This window comes from Crotalus tigris, unplaced genomic scaffold, assembly GCF_016545835.1.
Source record: "Crotalus tigris isolate CLP2741 ecotype Arizona unplaced genomic scaffold, ASM1654583v1 scf7180000024304.1987388, whole genome shotgun sequence".
Classification (NCBI taxonomy): domain Eukaryota; kingdom Metazoa; phylum Chordata; class Lepidosauria; order Squamata; family Viperidae; genus Crotalus; species Crotalus tigris.
The window spans coordinates 1,392,302-1,408,620 of record NW_024100476.1 but is presented as its reverse complement, the minus strand read 5'-3'; the positions used below and the strand labels follow the sequence as shown (position 1 = coordinate 1,408,620).

The following is a 16,319-nucleotide window of genomic DNA, read 5'->3' as shown; positions in this document are numbered from 1 at the left end:
TTTTTCCCCCCTTTTCCTTAGCTGTGCTACTCCCTTTTATTCTATTGGCTTTGGAAAGCCAATAGAATAGACTCTCTTGAATAGAGTCGAATTCTATTGGCTTTCAAAAACCAATAGGAATTGTCCAGGCTGTCTCTGCCCTGCTGAGCCCACCAAAAGTCCCATTCTGCAAATGGTGCTGCACTAGTTGAGTAGTCCTCAACTTATGACCGGTTGAGTAGTCCTCAACTTATGACCGGTTGGGGGGGGGTCGCGGCATTAAAAAGGTTGAGAATCACTGCCTTAGAGAGAAGGCACTGGAATTTGTGTGTGGTCCAATATTTCAGATTAAGGGAGGAGTAAAGTGTTCATGTTGTATTTGGGTCCAGCCTATTATGAGAACACAAATATTATGTAGTTCAGGGGTCTCTAAACTTGGCAACTTTCAAACTTCTGGACTTCAATTTCCAGAATTCCCTAGTCAGCAATGCTGGCTGGGAAATTCTGGGAGTTGAAGTCCACAAACCTTAAAGTTGCCAAATATAGAGATGTCTGATGTAGTTCAAGACCTAAGCCAGGGTTCCAAAGACTATAAGAGCCGAGGTGGTGCAGCAGTTAGAGTGCAGTACTGCAGGCCACTTTAGCTGACTGTTCAGCAGGTCAGCGGTTCAAATCTCACCGGCTCAAGGTTGACTCAGCCTTCCATCCTTCCGAGGTAGGTAAAATGAGGACCCAGATTGTTGGGGGCAATGTAAATATATATATACATTGCTTACTGTTGTACACCGCTTAGAGAGTGCTTGCACTTAAAGCGGTATATAAGTCTCATAAATAAATAAAATAAATAAATAAATAATTTCAAAATGCACATGAATGAATTTGGGCCATTTAGTATCTCTTATCTCAGGGGTCTTCAAACTTATTTTGCCGAAAACTAGGGAGGGTCCCTTCTGAGACACTTTTTTTTCTGAGACACTTTCTGAGACTGAGAAAGCTTGGCTGGCTGAAGAGTTCTGGGAGTTGAAGTCCACAAGTCTTAAAGTTGCCAAGTTTTGAGACCCCTGATTGAGGCTTTGCTTACATCCAGAAATCATGGGTGCTCCATCACTGGACAATCACCTGTCTGAGATGGTATAGGTTCTCCTGCTTGAGCAGGGGGTTCTCCTGCTTGAGCAGGTCCCTTCCAGCTCTACCGTATTCTACAATTCTATTCTATTACTCCTGTCTCCCAAGAGTATTCCCACAGCCCCTTATAGTAGGTAGTAAACAAATCTCAGAAAATTACCAGTATTACCACCCTTGGCAAAATTATCCTCTTCTACCAAATACTTTTTTTAATAGCACAGAAGAGCTGAGGGATCACCTGGTCTCCTACTTTCCATCTCTAGTCTGCTGCCATTGTGTACCTAAGAGGGTTGGGAAGGAACTAACTAAAGACATCTCAGTCTTCATTTGGTGAATTTATCTTCAAAAGAAACATTAATTATAAGCTTAAGAACCTAAAAGAATTTGAAATAAACATCAAAAAGCTAAATAAAAATTTGATCTAGTAAAGTTATAAATGGATTAAGAGTTCAGATAAATTGCTAACATTACCTTTTGCCATAAGCTATTGGAATTAATTATAAAAATAGCTTCTTGTGGGAAACATACTTATGTTGGCTATCTCGATTATTGCTAGAAGACATATATGTAGGACAGGGGTGTCAAACTGCCGGCCCACAGGCCGGACACGTCACACAGAAGCCGCACCCATCCCATTGCCAGCAATGGCAAAACAGTCTCGATACATTGCACGAGACGTTGCAAGTTTGACATGTCTGATGTAGGAGATGATCAGGCTGAGCCCAAGTGAGGGGGTCAAACACATCATCAACCTTGAGTCCAGGGGTCTTCAAACTTAGCAACTTTAAGACTTGTGGACTTCAGCTCCCAGACTTCCTCAGTTGGTGTGCCTGGCTGGCTCAGGAATTCTGGGAGTTGAAGTCCACAAGTCTTAGTTGCCAAGTTTGAAGACCCCTGCTCAAGTCCCTTCACACTCACAAGAGATCTAAGTCTAGCCAACCTTGAATTCCATTGACTCTTATCTACAGCCAATTTGCTTTCCTTTGCTTTGACCATTGGTAGTTCAGATTTTTGTAGAGATCTTAAGCTTGCAATAAACCTTGATTGAACTGCCTGAGTTTCCTGATTTCCCTGCTTGACACACAATGCTTGATCAAAACTTTATTTTTAATACAAATGTGGAGTTGGAAAGACTTGAGAGGGTTGACTATGGAAAAACTGAGAGCTCGTTATTTATATGCTCTGTCAAGAACAACAGAAAAATAAATGACCTATAAAAAAAGAATATTCTGAATTCTGATGGACTAAAGTTGATGGAGAAGAAAATTACTGTGAATGGTAATAAATGGTGATGTTTCAGCAGAAAATGGAGCTTGCAATGAGAAGAAAAGTATTGGTTATACAACTATTAAAGCAAAAATTAAATTCCCAGCATCAAGCTAGTCTGGGCAGCCTGGAATAAATTGTATGCATAAATTGCATGCACCACTGTATTCTAACATCCCTTCTGTCTGAGGCTGTCATTGGTCATTATCTGATGCCTTTTCTGTCTGATCAAACAATTATTGCATAACAGCCAGAATGCAGAGTTTCTCAATCTTAATGTCAATACAAAAATATCCGATGTTTTTGGTTTCGATTATCCAGTGCCGATGTTATGCTTCTCAAATAAAAGATTATTTAAGGGAAACAATGCCTTGAAGTTCTTTTGAAGAGTTTCATCTGTCAGAACCATAACCCTTAGCAGCGTTAAGAGGAGTGGAGCATGCTGATTGAGAATTCTGGGAGTTGAAGTCCGCCCCTCTTAAAACTGCCAACATTGAAAAATAATGTAATGGGATGCCAGAAATGTATTCGAGATTCATGAAGATTTTTAACAATTCTAATTCTTTCAATGTTACATTTTTTATTAAACCCCCAGGGTTAGCATAACAGAAAGAGTATCTTCAAATGAGCAAAACCAACCAAATCAATCAACTGCTGGCACATGACTAGGGGGCCTTGATGCAATAAGATAGCAATCTTTCATGGGAACAGTATTGTGCCAACAATCCCAAATTCTTATTTCAGAAAATTGCCTGGAATGCCAGTTACAAAGTGAAGAAAAACCATCAGATACACCACTCACAAAAAATTCAGGCAGCTCATCTAACAAAAAATGATTTTGTAAAACTTACAAAATAATTCCCATGATCAGGATAGGGAGCAGTGGGAATGTCCTATCAAGAAACACCCATATTACTTCTGGTGGATTTTGCGCGCGCGATGGCGGCTACTTTGTAGCCGTCTCTCCTGGGTAAGTGTAAGAACCGCTATGAACAGCAGACACCAGCTGTTCAGCGGTTCAAAATCCCCCTCCTGGGCAAAGGGGGGGGGTAGAGAGTGTCTGAATAGTGGTAGAGCCTCTTTTGCACCCCCCAAGTTTTTTGGGGGGGGTGAAAGGAGTGCTCCCACGGAGTTCAGACTTGTCTCCGCTTCCCAGATGTTTTTGTCCTCAGGGACAAAACGAGCCGCTGCAAACACCTCCGTGCTTAAGGAGAACTGGTGAGTTTTTTTTTTTTTTTATAAACGGACAGAGCTGAGTAGAGGATTTAGTTTTTGCTTTCTTTGATTTATTTGGATTTTAAGTTTTAAGACTTGTTTCTATTTTTATTCTCTCTTTTTATTTTTTTTTTCTTTGTTGAAAGGGAAAGTAAAATGGCGATCGGCAAATCTCTCGGTGTTTTGTTTTTTTTTTGAAGTTAGAATGCTGACCGGCAGGCTTTTTGGTGTTTCTCTTTCTTTTCTTTCCCTTTCCCTTTTTATTTTCTTATGATTGGAATGGTTGTTTTTGGTATCTCTACGTATTTTTTTTGGAACGGACTTTTTCTTTTTAATTATTTTTTTTCTTCTCCCTTTTTTTTTTCTTTGAACTCCCTTCTTTTTATTGTAATGACCCTTTTTTGAAGGACTTTTTTCTGTTTAATTTTTGTAATTTTTAAGAAGGAGTAAAGCTTTTTTTTTAATTCCTTTTCTCTTCCTTTTTTTTCCCTTTTTTCTTTTTATTATAATGACCTTCTTTGGAGGGAGTTATGATTTTTGAAGGAATTTTTATAATTTTTTAAGAAGGACTAAAGGTTTTTCTTTAAGATGGCTCCAAAGCGTCCAGGGATTTCTACAGCTTCTAAATCAACAGTTTCACCCTCTTCTGGGGGTCAGCTAATAACTATGAAGGATTTGCAAGACATGATGGGAGATGTTATAATTCAAATTAGGGCAGAAATGAAAAAGATTTTAGAGGAAAATAATAAGATCTTGAGACAAGATTTTGTTTTGGCTTTAGAAGGAGTTGCTTCTGTTCTTGAAAAGGTGAACTCCCATGTGGAAGAGGTAGCTGAAAAAGTGGACATAATGGAGGGGAAAATTGAAAGTATGGAAAAAGAAATGGAAAATGAGATTCTTATGCTTCAATATGGACAAATGGAATATGCCTTAAGAATTAGGGGCCTGGGAGAGTCTTTGCAAGGAGATCTGAAAGAGATGGTTGCAAAGGACTTTGCATTGATTTTGAATAAAGAAAAAGAGGGAATACTTAGTGAAATTGAAAAATTATTTAGGGTTAACTCTGTGGTGGCAGCACAGAAGAATCTGCCAAGAGATGTGGTAATTTACTTTGGTAAAAGATCTTTACGCAATGAAATTGTGCAAGCCTATTATAAGAAGAGATTTCAAATTGCTTCACAAGATGTTATAATTTTTAAGGAGATCCCATCTAAAATTTTAAGAAGAAGAAAGGAGTTTGCTTTTCTAGCGAATGAACTTAAAAAGAGAAAAATTCTATTCAGATGGGATGTTCCGACTGGAATGGTGGTGAACTACCTGGGGACATGTTATAGACTTAATACTGTTTCTCAAGCAAAAGATTTTTATACTTCGGTCCTGGGGGTATGTGCATCGCCATCTATTAAGTTTAAAGTTTTGGAAGAAAAGAATGTAGAATTACAGGTTGAAGAGCCTATATTTATGAAAACTGGCGAATCTTTGTGTGAGAGGCCTCAACAAGTCCAGGTTGAGGAGCAGAAGACAACTTGTGCAGCATACAATTCCAAAGAAAAGCAGCAACAGAAGAAGGTTAAGGAAGTTTCATATTCAGTGGTTTCTGAATCTCTGGGAGATGTTAGACCTACAAAGTCTTTGGAGCAATCTTCAAGGGTGGAATTGCTGCCTGAAATGGAAACTGGGAAATCTCAGTTTGAGGGGCATCAACAAGAGAGGAACGGGCAGAGGATAACTTGTACAACTTATAATTGTAAAGACCAACACAAGGAGGAATTTAAGGAACCCTTACCTGTATTGGCTTCGGAGTCGATGGGAGATTCAGGAATTTTGGCTTCAAGGGTGGAACTGCTGTCTGAAATGGAAGTTGGGAAGGCTCCGGAGTCGTTGAGAGATTCAGGAATTTTGGAGCAGTCTTCTAAGGCAGAATTTGCAGCATTTCTCTTGAGTATGATACGAGGATCGATGACAATGGATAACTGAGACTGATAATAATGACACTAGTATAATTGAGATTGATAAGGATGGAGTTTCTTATGGATGGAATTTGTTATTGGTGAAGATTGAAATGTTTAATGTGTTTATTGTAGATAGACGTATAAGGGAATTTTAAAGTTTCAAGTTTTAAATTTGTGTTCTGGAGGGAGTTTATAAAGAATAATGATAATATTAGTAATTATTATTATTATTACTTATAAGATGAAATTTGATTAAATTTGCATAAGGGGATTTTAAAGTTTTAAGTTTTCAGTATTGTTTAAGTTTGTGTTTTGAAGGGAGTATAATTTGTTTATTCTAGCCAGGGGACCTTAATGTTTTAAGTTTTTTGTGTTTTGAAGGGAGTATAACCTGTTTAAGTTTTAAGTTATGTTTAAAATTGTCTTTTTAAATATTATTATTAATTTTTTTAAGAGAAAATAATTTGCTTAACTAAAAGTGTCTAGATTTGTTTAGGATTTATATGTTTTTTAAGTTTTTTTTTTGGATAGGAGAGAAGATTATGAAGATTGAAGGAAATATGTACTTATTTTTAGTTTCTAAAGAGTACTTAGTTTTAATGGTATAATAAAGGTTTTTTTTTTCTTGTTTGTTTTAGGATAAAGAAAGAGGGAGAAATTAGACTTTATATTATAGGTATAGATATTCAAAGAAAGTAATGTTTAAATTTGTGGTTTTTGGAGGGAGTTTATATAGAATGATGATTGTATTTAGATTTGTTTAGGTTTTAAAAGTGTTTTAAGTTTTTTGTTTTGTTTTGTTTTGTTTTCAATTAAGCCTGTACTCAGCTCTGGGAAGTCCAGGGGGAGGGTTTGGGAGGTTGGGGGAGGGGGGGTGAGGTGGGGGGGGTATGGGAAGGGGATTTGTTTTTGTAAAATTTTAAAAATTTTTAATAAAAAAAAAAAAAGAAACACCCATATTGTACTATTTTTTTTTTAGAATCAATGCTTCTGTTGAAATAATAAATCTCTATTGCTACCATGCTTTTTACAGTAATAATCACCATTCTTAAGTAATTGTGTGGGCTCTCAGTGTTTCTAAACTGCTTTCAGTTTCTTTATTATTTAGAGTGTTAGAAAATATAGAAATCATTGAAAACATTCAATATTTTACCACGTTGTAAAATCTTTCGGAAATATGAATACATTAAAGAATAGCACAATCTTTTTTTCCTCTGCTTTCTAAAAATATAGCATAGGCGGCGGGGGGGGAACCCTCTATTTTATGTGTGTTATTGTGTGTGTATTCTTCTAGAGTATGTTAGACAGCTATGTAATATTCTCCTACAGAGCCCAGCATATTTCTGAGCTCTGTTGTGTGTAAAGAATTGTGTGCATGTATTTATGTATTATGTTTTTGTCTGCTTCTGCGGGGGTTGGTGTTTTCTAGTGCTCAAGCATGCTTATTTCATTTTCAAAAAGCACTTTTTATATTATTGTACTTAATAGAAAACAGCTAAGGCTTCCAGAGTAACTGTAGCATGTAGTGTTGAATCAACACCAAGCTCTAATAGCATCTTAGTTAGTGCCATCCAAGACCAAACTGTAATACAATTGAAATCTCTAATGAGTTCTAACTTAGCTTTTTTTTTTTCCTGTGTCTCCCTCCAGGGTCTTTAACTTTCATGATTATATTTCAGAGTTTCCTGCAGCAACCGAAATATTCTTAACTGCTGTCCTAATTCCACCCACCCATCCAAAAAAAAACCATTTGATTTTTAGCAGTGTTTCACAGAAACCCTGAACGCCAACACCCATTTTTGCGGTATCTCTCTCAGAATGTTTGCTACTGCTCATCAATTAAAAAGACAATATATTTTATATGTCCCCGAAAAGCTTTCCCTGAAGTGTGTTCTAATACAATAGCAGCACCAATATATTATAGCACTTCTTCACAAAGATCTTAGCTGGAAGACCTGTCATTAATCATTGGAGAAGAAATGAGGAGTTTCTGTGCTTCCCAGCTCCACGGCTCAGAGATTTTGCAATTTTCATAGGATAAAATGGAAGCTTTGATCACTGAACCAAAATTAATTTTAAAGGTTATGTTGTTCACTACAAAATGAAACTGCTGATCAAGGAAGAGATTTGGTAAATGTCTAAAATGTGCGGACAAAAGAACCAAATCCTTAAATGGGTTTTAGCAAGCTATTTATCTTCTTTGATATCCAACACATATCCAGTCTGGACTGAAAAATGCAATGGATGAAATTATAGTATATAGGATATGCATATGATTTGAAACATTATTAAAAACTATACCACACAGTTTTTGCAAATAAGTTAATTCATCAGCAAATTTAGGGGGAGGGGGGAAATGATAGTCAAACACTTGGCTAACTTAGCTTCTCTGCCAAATTGAGATTTTCATATCCAAGCACTGTTTCTCTCCAACTGATTGCCTAGAAAGTGACATGAGTTGCTAAATTTTATTTGTTTCCAACTTTGCATAATATAAATCTAAATTTTATCAAAACCAGACTAAATAGTAATCATTCTGTCAGCCAAGCCTGATATTAATCTAGAGCAAGTAAAGCTATAGGAACTTTATACATGGATCTCTTAACTATGGTTTATTGAAGAAACCACAATTAGTTGGATTTACCCAACAGAAAGCCATAAAGAACAATTTCTAGGACTTCTGGTTTTGTGCGGTAGCAACTGGTCACAGGCTTGCAGATTCTCCGCACCCTCATGGCTAATTTCACCCTGCTTGGAGACCCTAAATGGGTCTAAGTCACCCCGGAGAGGCGACGAAGAAAGAAGGGTGCTCCAGCAATTCTGGTACGGCAGTGGCTGTTCCATTTGACTTGGGGAAAGCCTTCTAACCTGACGAGAGAAAGGCTGGCACATCGACCTTTCCAAGCTACTAGCAACTGAAGTCCAAAAGCAATAACCAGCACAGCGTGCTTGAAACTGGGTGAGGAATTCGATTTTCTCTTTTCTATTCTACATTTAATTTCCCAGAAAAGATCCCTAAGAAGCAAAATACCTCTGAAAGGGAAGGAGGGGGATTTCCTACCCCACCCTTATACTAACAGAAGCGGCAAATTAAACTTTTTATGGAGGATCAAAATATATGAAATTGAAAAACAAATAGTTGCTGACACCTAGTGATGGATGAAGACTAAGACAGCTATGACTTTAATATAAGACTTGGCAAAACTTGGGAAAAGCTAATCTGTGTTTGTGACCTTCAAAGTTTTAACAATAAAGAACAGCTGTGACAAAAAAAAGACAATAATCTGGGCTGTAGGGTAAGAGAGAATTATAAATTTCAGGGGAAAAAAATCTTTTTTGAACTATTTGGATTACAAATATCTATTTAATTGGGACTCTAAAGCTATTTGCAGAGAAAAGAAAGGAAGAGAAAAATTCAAATTCTTGGCCATGGATCAGAGACATGTAGAAAACATAAATATTTCACAGGAGGAGATATATAATATATTGCAACTAATTCAAACAACAATGACTTTAAACCAGAAAGAAATCCAAAATAACTTTGAAAATATAAATCCATCTATTTCTAAGTTAACTCTACAACAAAAAAATTCCCAGAAAACAACAACAGAGAAGGAGCAGATAAAACAGATAAATGGATATAGAATTGAGAATAGAGACTTAAAGATGGAACTTAACAAAACAAGGAAACATGATTTAATCCTAGTGGGAAAAAATTCACAAGAATTAGAAAAAAAAAAACAACTTATCCCTTAAGACTACAAAATAAATCTGAGGACAAGAAAACAGATTGGATAAAATGGACTGTAGAGATGTCAGGAACATCAGAGAGAAAGAAATTGATAAGAGAAGCAGAGAGAAAGAAAAAGAAAAAGATTTTCAACAAATGTGGAAATATAGAAGCCCCATACAAAGACACTTCACCTGATTTACCTTTTATATCTACAGCAACATTTACGAACATATGAAAAAACTTTTTGATTCAGCAAAATACATTGATTAAGGAAGATACTAGGCAAAGGAAAAAGACTAAAGTGGAAACCAAGAAAATAGATGATGGGACTTACCAGAGAGAATACTTAAAAAAGAAACATTTGTTTGAATATGGTTAAAGAAATAGAAAAGTTTTGGAATATATATATCATTCTAAGAGGGATGAATTCCTTAAATAATATAGTATGCTTTTTTCCTTTTTTGTTCTCTTTCTTGATATGAATAATATAAAAAAGTTGAAATGATTTAGATAAAGGAAATGTTTTAGATACTTAAATGTGATTGAATTTAAGAATAAGAGTTAAAGGACTGGATGACTAGATGTATTAAATGGAATATTTAAAGATTAAACATATTTTTAATTATGGTTAAAAAGAATAAGAAATTTAGGAAATAAATATACATTAGCTTAGGAGGAATATATATTTTAAGCAGTATGTTATTTTTTATGTTTCTTTACTCTTGCTCTCCTTTCTTTTTTTTTTTCATTGTTTTATCTATTCCTTAAGAAGTATAAAAGTGTGAGATGGTTCATATGGAAAAATAGAGTTAAATTTTTAAATGTAATTAATTTTTGAGAAAATCTTAACCAGTAAGACTACCTAGAATTTGGTGGGAGAAACAAATTAAAATAAGGACTATAACAGGATCTATGATAAGGCAAACAGAATGATTGGATAGAAAAGAAATATTATATTGATATGATTATTGTTTTTAGGAATATTGGGAGGAAATTATATATTTAATTGTTATCAAAACAATAGGAATTGTATTAACTCAATATTTCCAAAAGAGAATATTTTGGGAAAAGAGAAAATCAACTATTATGTGGATTATAGATTATAGAAATCAATTGTTAATGATTGTTTTACAAATGTAACCCAGGCAACACACTGTTCACCAATTATTGTGATTTATGTTTTTTAAAAAAATCAATAAAATATATTACAAAAAAGAACAATTTCTATATTATCTAAATGTACCCCAAATCACCTTAAAATCTAGTGCAATGTATAAATTGCAAATTTGGGGGGGTCAATGGGATGAATTATGTCACATACAATATTGACTGATTGATGATTATGTGCTATTAAGTTGCTATCAACTCCTAGTAACCATAAAGATAGATTTTCCTCCCTGAAGATCTATATCTAACCTGGTCTTCAAACTGCCGCTAAACTGAGTCCATACATCCCTTTCCTTCCATCTTTCATAATATTAGACTCTTTTCCAGTCAGCTAGGTATTTGCATACTATATTCAAAAAAGGATAATTTGAACCTGATCATTTGAGCCAATAATTTGTTTTCTTGGCTGTCCATGGTATTCAATCCAATCAATCAATCAGAATAGAGCTGGAAGGAACCTTGGAGGTCTTCTAGTCCAACCCCTGCTCAAGCAGGAGATTCTGTACCATTTCACACATTTCAGACTCCTTGATTAGTTTCCATCCATTGTTTCTTGTCTTGCCTTCTGGTGCTTTGGAAAACAGGTTGAGCCCCTCTTCTTTCTGGCAGCCCCTCAAATACTGGAATACTGCTATCACGTCACCCCTAGTCCTTCTTTTCTCTAGATTGGCCATACCCAATTCCTGCAACCATTCTTCATATGTTTTTGTCTCCAGGCCCTTAATCATCTTAGCTGCTTTTCTTTGCACTTTTTCCAAGGTCTCAACATCTTTTTTGCAATGTGGTGACCAAAACTGAACGCAATATTCCAGGTGTGGCCTTACTAAGGATTTATAAAGTGGTACTAATACTTCACGTGATTCTCAGGAGTCTTCTTCAACACCAATCCTCAAAATCATCAATACTGTTTCTATCCTGCTTCTTCAAAGTCCAACTTTTGCTTCCATAGAATTTCATAGAGAATACCACTGCTTGCACTATTTTGATTTTATAAGTAACATACAGTATTACCTAGGCATATAACTGGGGAAGGAGTACAAATTATTAGAGAGGTGGCTTTATCTATTTACAACATATATAACTACAATTGCAGGCTCCAACTACTGCCATATTAAGTTTAGTAAATGTCTGTTCAAAAATGAAGTTAACGTATTAAAAATGTGTTTGAATATGTTTGCATATGCATAACAGTTAAACATACAAGCAAACAAACACTTTGATCTCCAGCCTGCAAATTCTCTTTTCCCCAATTTCAGAGCTCATTGCTTTCTACTTTTTCAGAAATTAACTCTTGTGGTGTCACTAGATTTCTTCATTTATCTTTCATTTTCTTGAGCTAACAAAACTGTGCCACTCTTGACATTCTTTGAATGACATAGGTCAGGAGTATTCAAACTTGGCAACTTTAAGACTTGTGGACTTCAACTCCCAGAATTCCTCAGCCAGCCAGATTTGCTTAAGATCCCTGACATAGGTGAACTCTGTCCACCAATGTATGGTCCAGAATTCTCCCTCAGTTAGAAGTAGAGCATAGTGAGACTGGGGTTTCCAGGTATCTGAGCAGGGAAGGGAAGACACAAAAAAATGAAAAGAGGACCAATGGGGTGGAAATGGCATCTGTGAAAAACTGTATAGTAAAAAACCTGCCAAAAATGTGCTTTTATGCCTACATTCATATGAAACTATTTTTTTTACATCATCAGAAAGACAGCTGTTTCAGCTGAAACACTTTTTCAACAGATCTTTATTTTCAAGAACATTTATTAGTGATAGAATAGTGATACAGTGATAGTGATACAGAACTGATGAGGTGCTTTTCAAATTTCACCATAGAAATCTATTGACGGATCATGTGCTCTAAAAGACTCCAGTGATCAAAGATTTGAAGGGCCTGGTCTGAAGCCGATTGGTGGAATCAGGAAATAAATAATTTATGTTAAATAACATAAATCTAAACTATCAAGTTTATCAGCAGAAGATGGAAAAAAAGAAGCAGATAATTTACAAGGTCATAATACACAAAAATTGGGAAGACTACAGTTGGACTGGCTACTGTTGTGAAGACAGACCATTTTTTAAAAAAGTTATTCAAAAAGCCAAACAGTATTTGATTTTAAAACTATGCCTGTCAGAAGGAGGATGTGAGGATAAAAAAGAGGACATGGCCTCCTTTTGCCTAACATCTCACAACCATAGGTGAGACTTAAGTAGATTTTATCTGGTAGGTGGATAGAAGTGCTAATCTTCTAAAAGAACCACCTAAAATGGAATCTGGAGGGGAAAATATAGAACACTTAGGGGAAACTCATCAGGAAGATGTGTTGGTGAGTACCTGTCAACACTGTTAATATAGGATGTTATTGCTTTGACAAAATATACAGAACTGTCTGGTATTTTTAGAGTTAATTCAGATGACAGAGAAAGGGAGGAGATTTATAAGGAAAGCCTGGGAAAAGGAATGGAAGTGAATCTTTGCCCTCCGGGCTATTTGGAAGATGTGACTTATGACTACAAAATAAGGGAGGGGTTTAGCAAGAAAAGTTAGTCGCAAGCAAGAGAAAATCAGATTCTGGCATACACCCATGATGTGCCGTCAATCTGTTACACTGATAATAAAGGATTTTAGGATAAAACAATGCTTGGAAGTTCTTTGAAGTGTTTCATTAGTCAGAACCATGACAGTACTACATATACTTTGTGAATGAATACAGTGCTACAGTGATCAGATAAAATGTTCATGTTGGTTAGCCAAGAGCAGCTGAGGTGACTATTCACTTACTATAGGACTACCATCCTATGCTCAGGTCCTTTTATGAGCTGCATCTCCAGCATCTCCATCTCAAACGGCTGCTAAAGAAGGGAAAACAACGTTCTATTCTTGAAAAGGCGGTTGAGGAACAATCAACTCATTCAGGACTGTTAGTGTTTATAGCCAATACTGCCAGTCTATGAAATGCTGGCCTGGCACAAAGTGTGCAGCAGCAACCAAAAAAGCTAATACAATCCTGGGTTGTATAAACAGAGGCATAGAATCAAGATCACGCGAGGTACTAGTACCGCTTTATAAAGTCCTGGTAAGACCACACCTGGAATACTGCAGTCAATTTTGGTCACTATATCACAAAAAAGATGTTGAGAGTCTGGAAAAAATTCAGAGAAGAGCAACTAAGATGATCAAAGATCTGGAGATCAAAACGTATGAAGAACAGCTGCAGAACTTGGGTTTGGCCAGTCTAAAGAAAAGAAGAAATAGGGGAGACATGATAGCAGTATTCCAATATCTGAGGGGCTGCCACAAAGAAGAGGGGGTCAGGTTGTTCACCAGAGCACCAGAGGGAAGGATGAGAAACAATGGTTGGAAGTTGATCAAAGAGAGAAACAACCTGGAATTAAGGAGAAGGTTCCTGACAGTGAGGACAATCAACCAGTGGAATTTGCCTCCAGAAATCGTGGGCGTTCCATCGCTGGAAGTTTTTAAAAAGAGAGTGGACAATCATCTCTCTGAGATGGTATAGGTTCTCCTGCTTGAGCAGGGGGCTGGACTAGAAGACCTTCAAGGTCCCTTCCAGCTCTATTCTATTCTGTTCTGTTCTGTTCTATTCTGTTCTATTCTATTTTATGTATTTGATAATTTAATTTATAGACAAATTTATATACCTCCAAATGCAGGGACTCTGGGTGATTTAAAGAACAAAACCATAAACAAATAAAACAACTGTGTCACAAATCAAGCCCATTAAAATATAAACATCAAAACAGGATCATCTGCAGGAGGGGGCAAAAACAGCAAGTGTCACAGTGAAAACTCTGGCCCTTTTCAACATGAATACATGTATTCAAAAGGAGTGAGGATTGCACTGCATTGCTCCAGTCACCATCTTGTTGATTTTCACAGGCACACACCATGCAAATACCACTGCTATAAAATCAGAAGATAAAATCAAAATGGAATGTACCTGTATACATACATAGCACTAGCACTTAGACTTATATACCACTTCATAGTGCATTACAACATTCTCTGGGCCATTTACAGGTCAGCATATTGCCCCCAACAGTCTGGGCCCTCATTTTATTGAACCTGGAAGGATGAAAGGCTTGAGCCAGTCAGGATCGAACTCCTGGCAGTGGGCAGATTGGAACAGTTTGATTTAAACCTCAAAGACTAGAGGAATGCCTCTCAAGGACTTGAGATCTAACACCATTTTCTTGAGCACAGGTTCTCCTCAGGGCTGCGTCCTAAGTTCGCTGCTGTTCACCCTGTTGACCCATGACTGGAGTGCTAGATTTGCCACCAACCATATTGTGAAGTTTGCAGATGATACAACAGTAGTGGACCTTATTCATGATGATAATGAGGGTGCTTACCACAAGGAGGTTGGGGGTTTAGTGAACTGGTGTAAGGAAAACAGCCTAATTTTAAACACTGGAAAAACCAAAGAGATCACTGTCGATTTCAGAAAAGGCAGGCACAGCCACACTTCTCTGTGCATTAAGGATTCACCTGTGGAGGTAGTTAGCAGCATAAAGTTTCTGGGTGTGCAGCTAATGAGTAGGCTAGCTTGGTCACTCAACAGCAAGACACTGGTGAAGTGGGTACAGCAGCGCCTGCATTTTCTGTGTTGCATGAGAAAAGCACATCTTCCGTCTCCTATCCTTACCACTTTCTACAGAGGGACGATTGAGAGCATTCTGTCATACAGTATCACAGTCTGGTTTGGAAGCACCACTGCTTCAGACAGGAAGGCGGTGCAGAGAGTGGTGAAGATGGCTGAAAAGATTATTGGCAGTTCCCTCCCTTCCATCCAGGACATAGCACAGAAGCGTTGCTTGAGCAGGGTCAGTAAGATTATCTGGGTCACTACACATCCTCTTCATGACATGTTTTCCTTGTTACATTCTGGGAGGACGGGGCTTCGTGGTATCTGAAGCAGAACATCCAGATTCAGGCATAGTTTTATTCCATACAGTATCAATCTTGTGAATTCTAAAGCTTCCTCCTTCCATTATGTATTCAAGATGGACAGTGATTAATATTTATATGTAACTTATATGTAAGGGTGTAGGTCTATATATATGTTGTATATAGTATGTTTAAATGTGTGTTATGTATGTGTACACTTTGAGAGCAAGCAACTAAATTTTATTTTTAATGTGATCCATTGTGCCCACAGTAAAAAAAAAAAAAGGCTATCTATCTATCTGTTATTGTTATAGAAAATAAGAAACGTGAAATATAGTCCATTTGCTGATCATGCTTGCTACTCACTGTGGTGAGATGTTGCAGCAGGTATGAAACATCAATCATATCTGCCAGAATAAGAAGTCTTGTAACAGCAGTCAGGAGATCACGTGCTATTTGCACAACAGCCTCTCTTTTAGATAAGTTACAGGGATCATCAGTGAATGTTTTTGCTGTTATCTTTAAAGCTTCACCTGCAAAATAAAAATATAAGTGAGGTGTCATTCAAATGCCCATAATAAATTGTCAAAGGCAGACCATCTATACCAGAGGTATCAAACTGCCAGCCCACGGGCTGGATGCATCATGGCAAAACCTCGCCTATCCCATTGCCGGTAATGGAAAAAAAGTCGTGATATGTCACGACATGTCACGTGACGTTGCGAGTTTGACACCGCTGATCTATACAGAGTTATACCAATTGATTTACAACTTACCATTACAGCTAAATCCCTGTAATTTAGAGCCAATTTGGTCATTACTTTATTTATTCCTTCCATGGTAAAATAGATAAACGGGCCCAAAACTAACTGAAATCATCTTGTTTCACAACTACAATGTGTGCTCTACCTTCTTGCATTTCACTCTTAACAGTACTTTCAGCTAATAAAATAACATTTGAAAACTCTTCAATATTTGG

General features: G+C 36.7%; 1 protein-coding gene across 1 annotated transcript in view; it reads right to left on the bottom strand.

The window, feature by feature from the left end:
- CTNNA3 (catenin alpha 3) overlaps positions 1-16,319 on the bottom strand; it is a 516,687-nt gene that overhangs the window by 460,410 nt on the left and 39,958 nt on the right. The window contains exon 4 of the mRNA XM_039324638.1: positions 15,707-15,873. Coding sequence (XP_039180572.1) covers positions 15,707-15,873 — 167 coding nt within the window. The remainder of the gene's footprint in view (positions 1-15,706; positions 15,874-16,319) is intronic.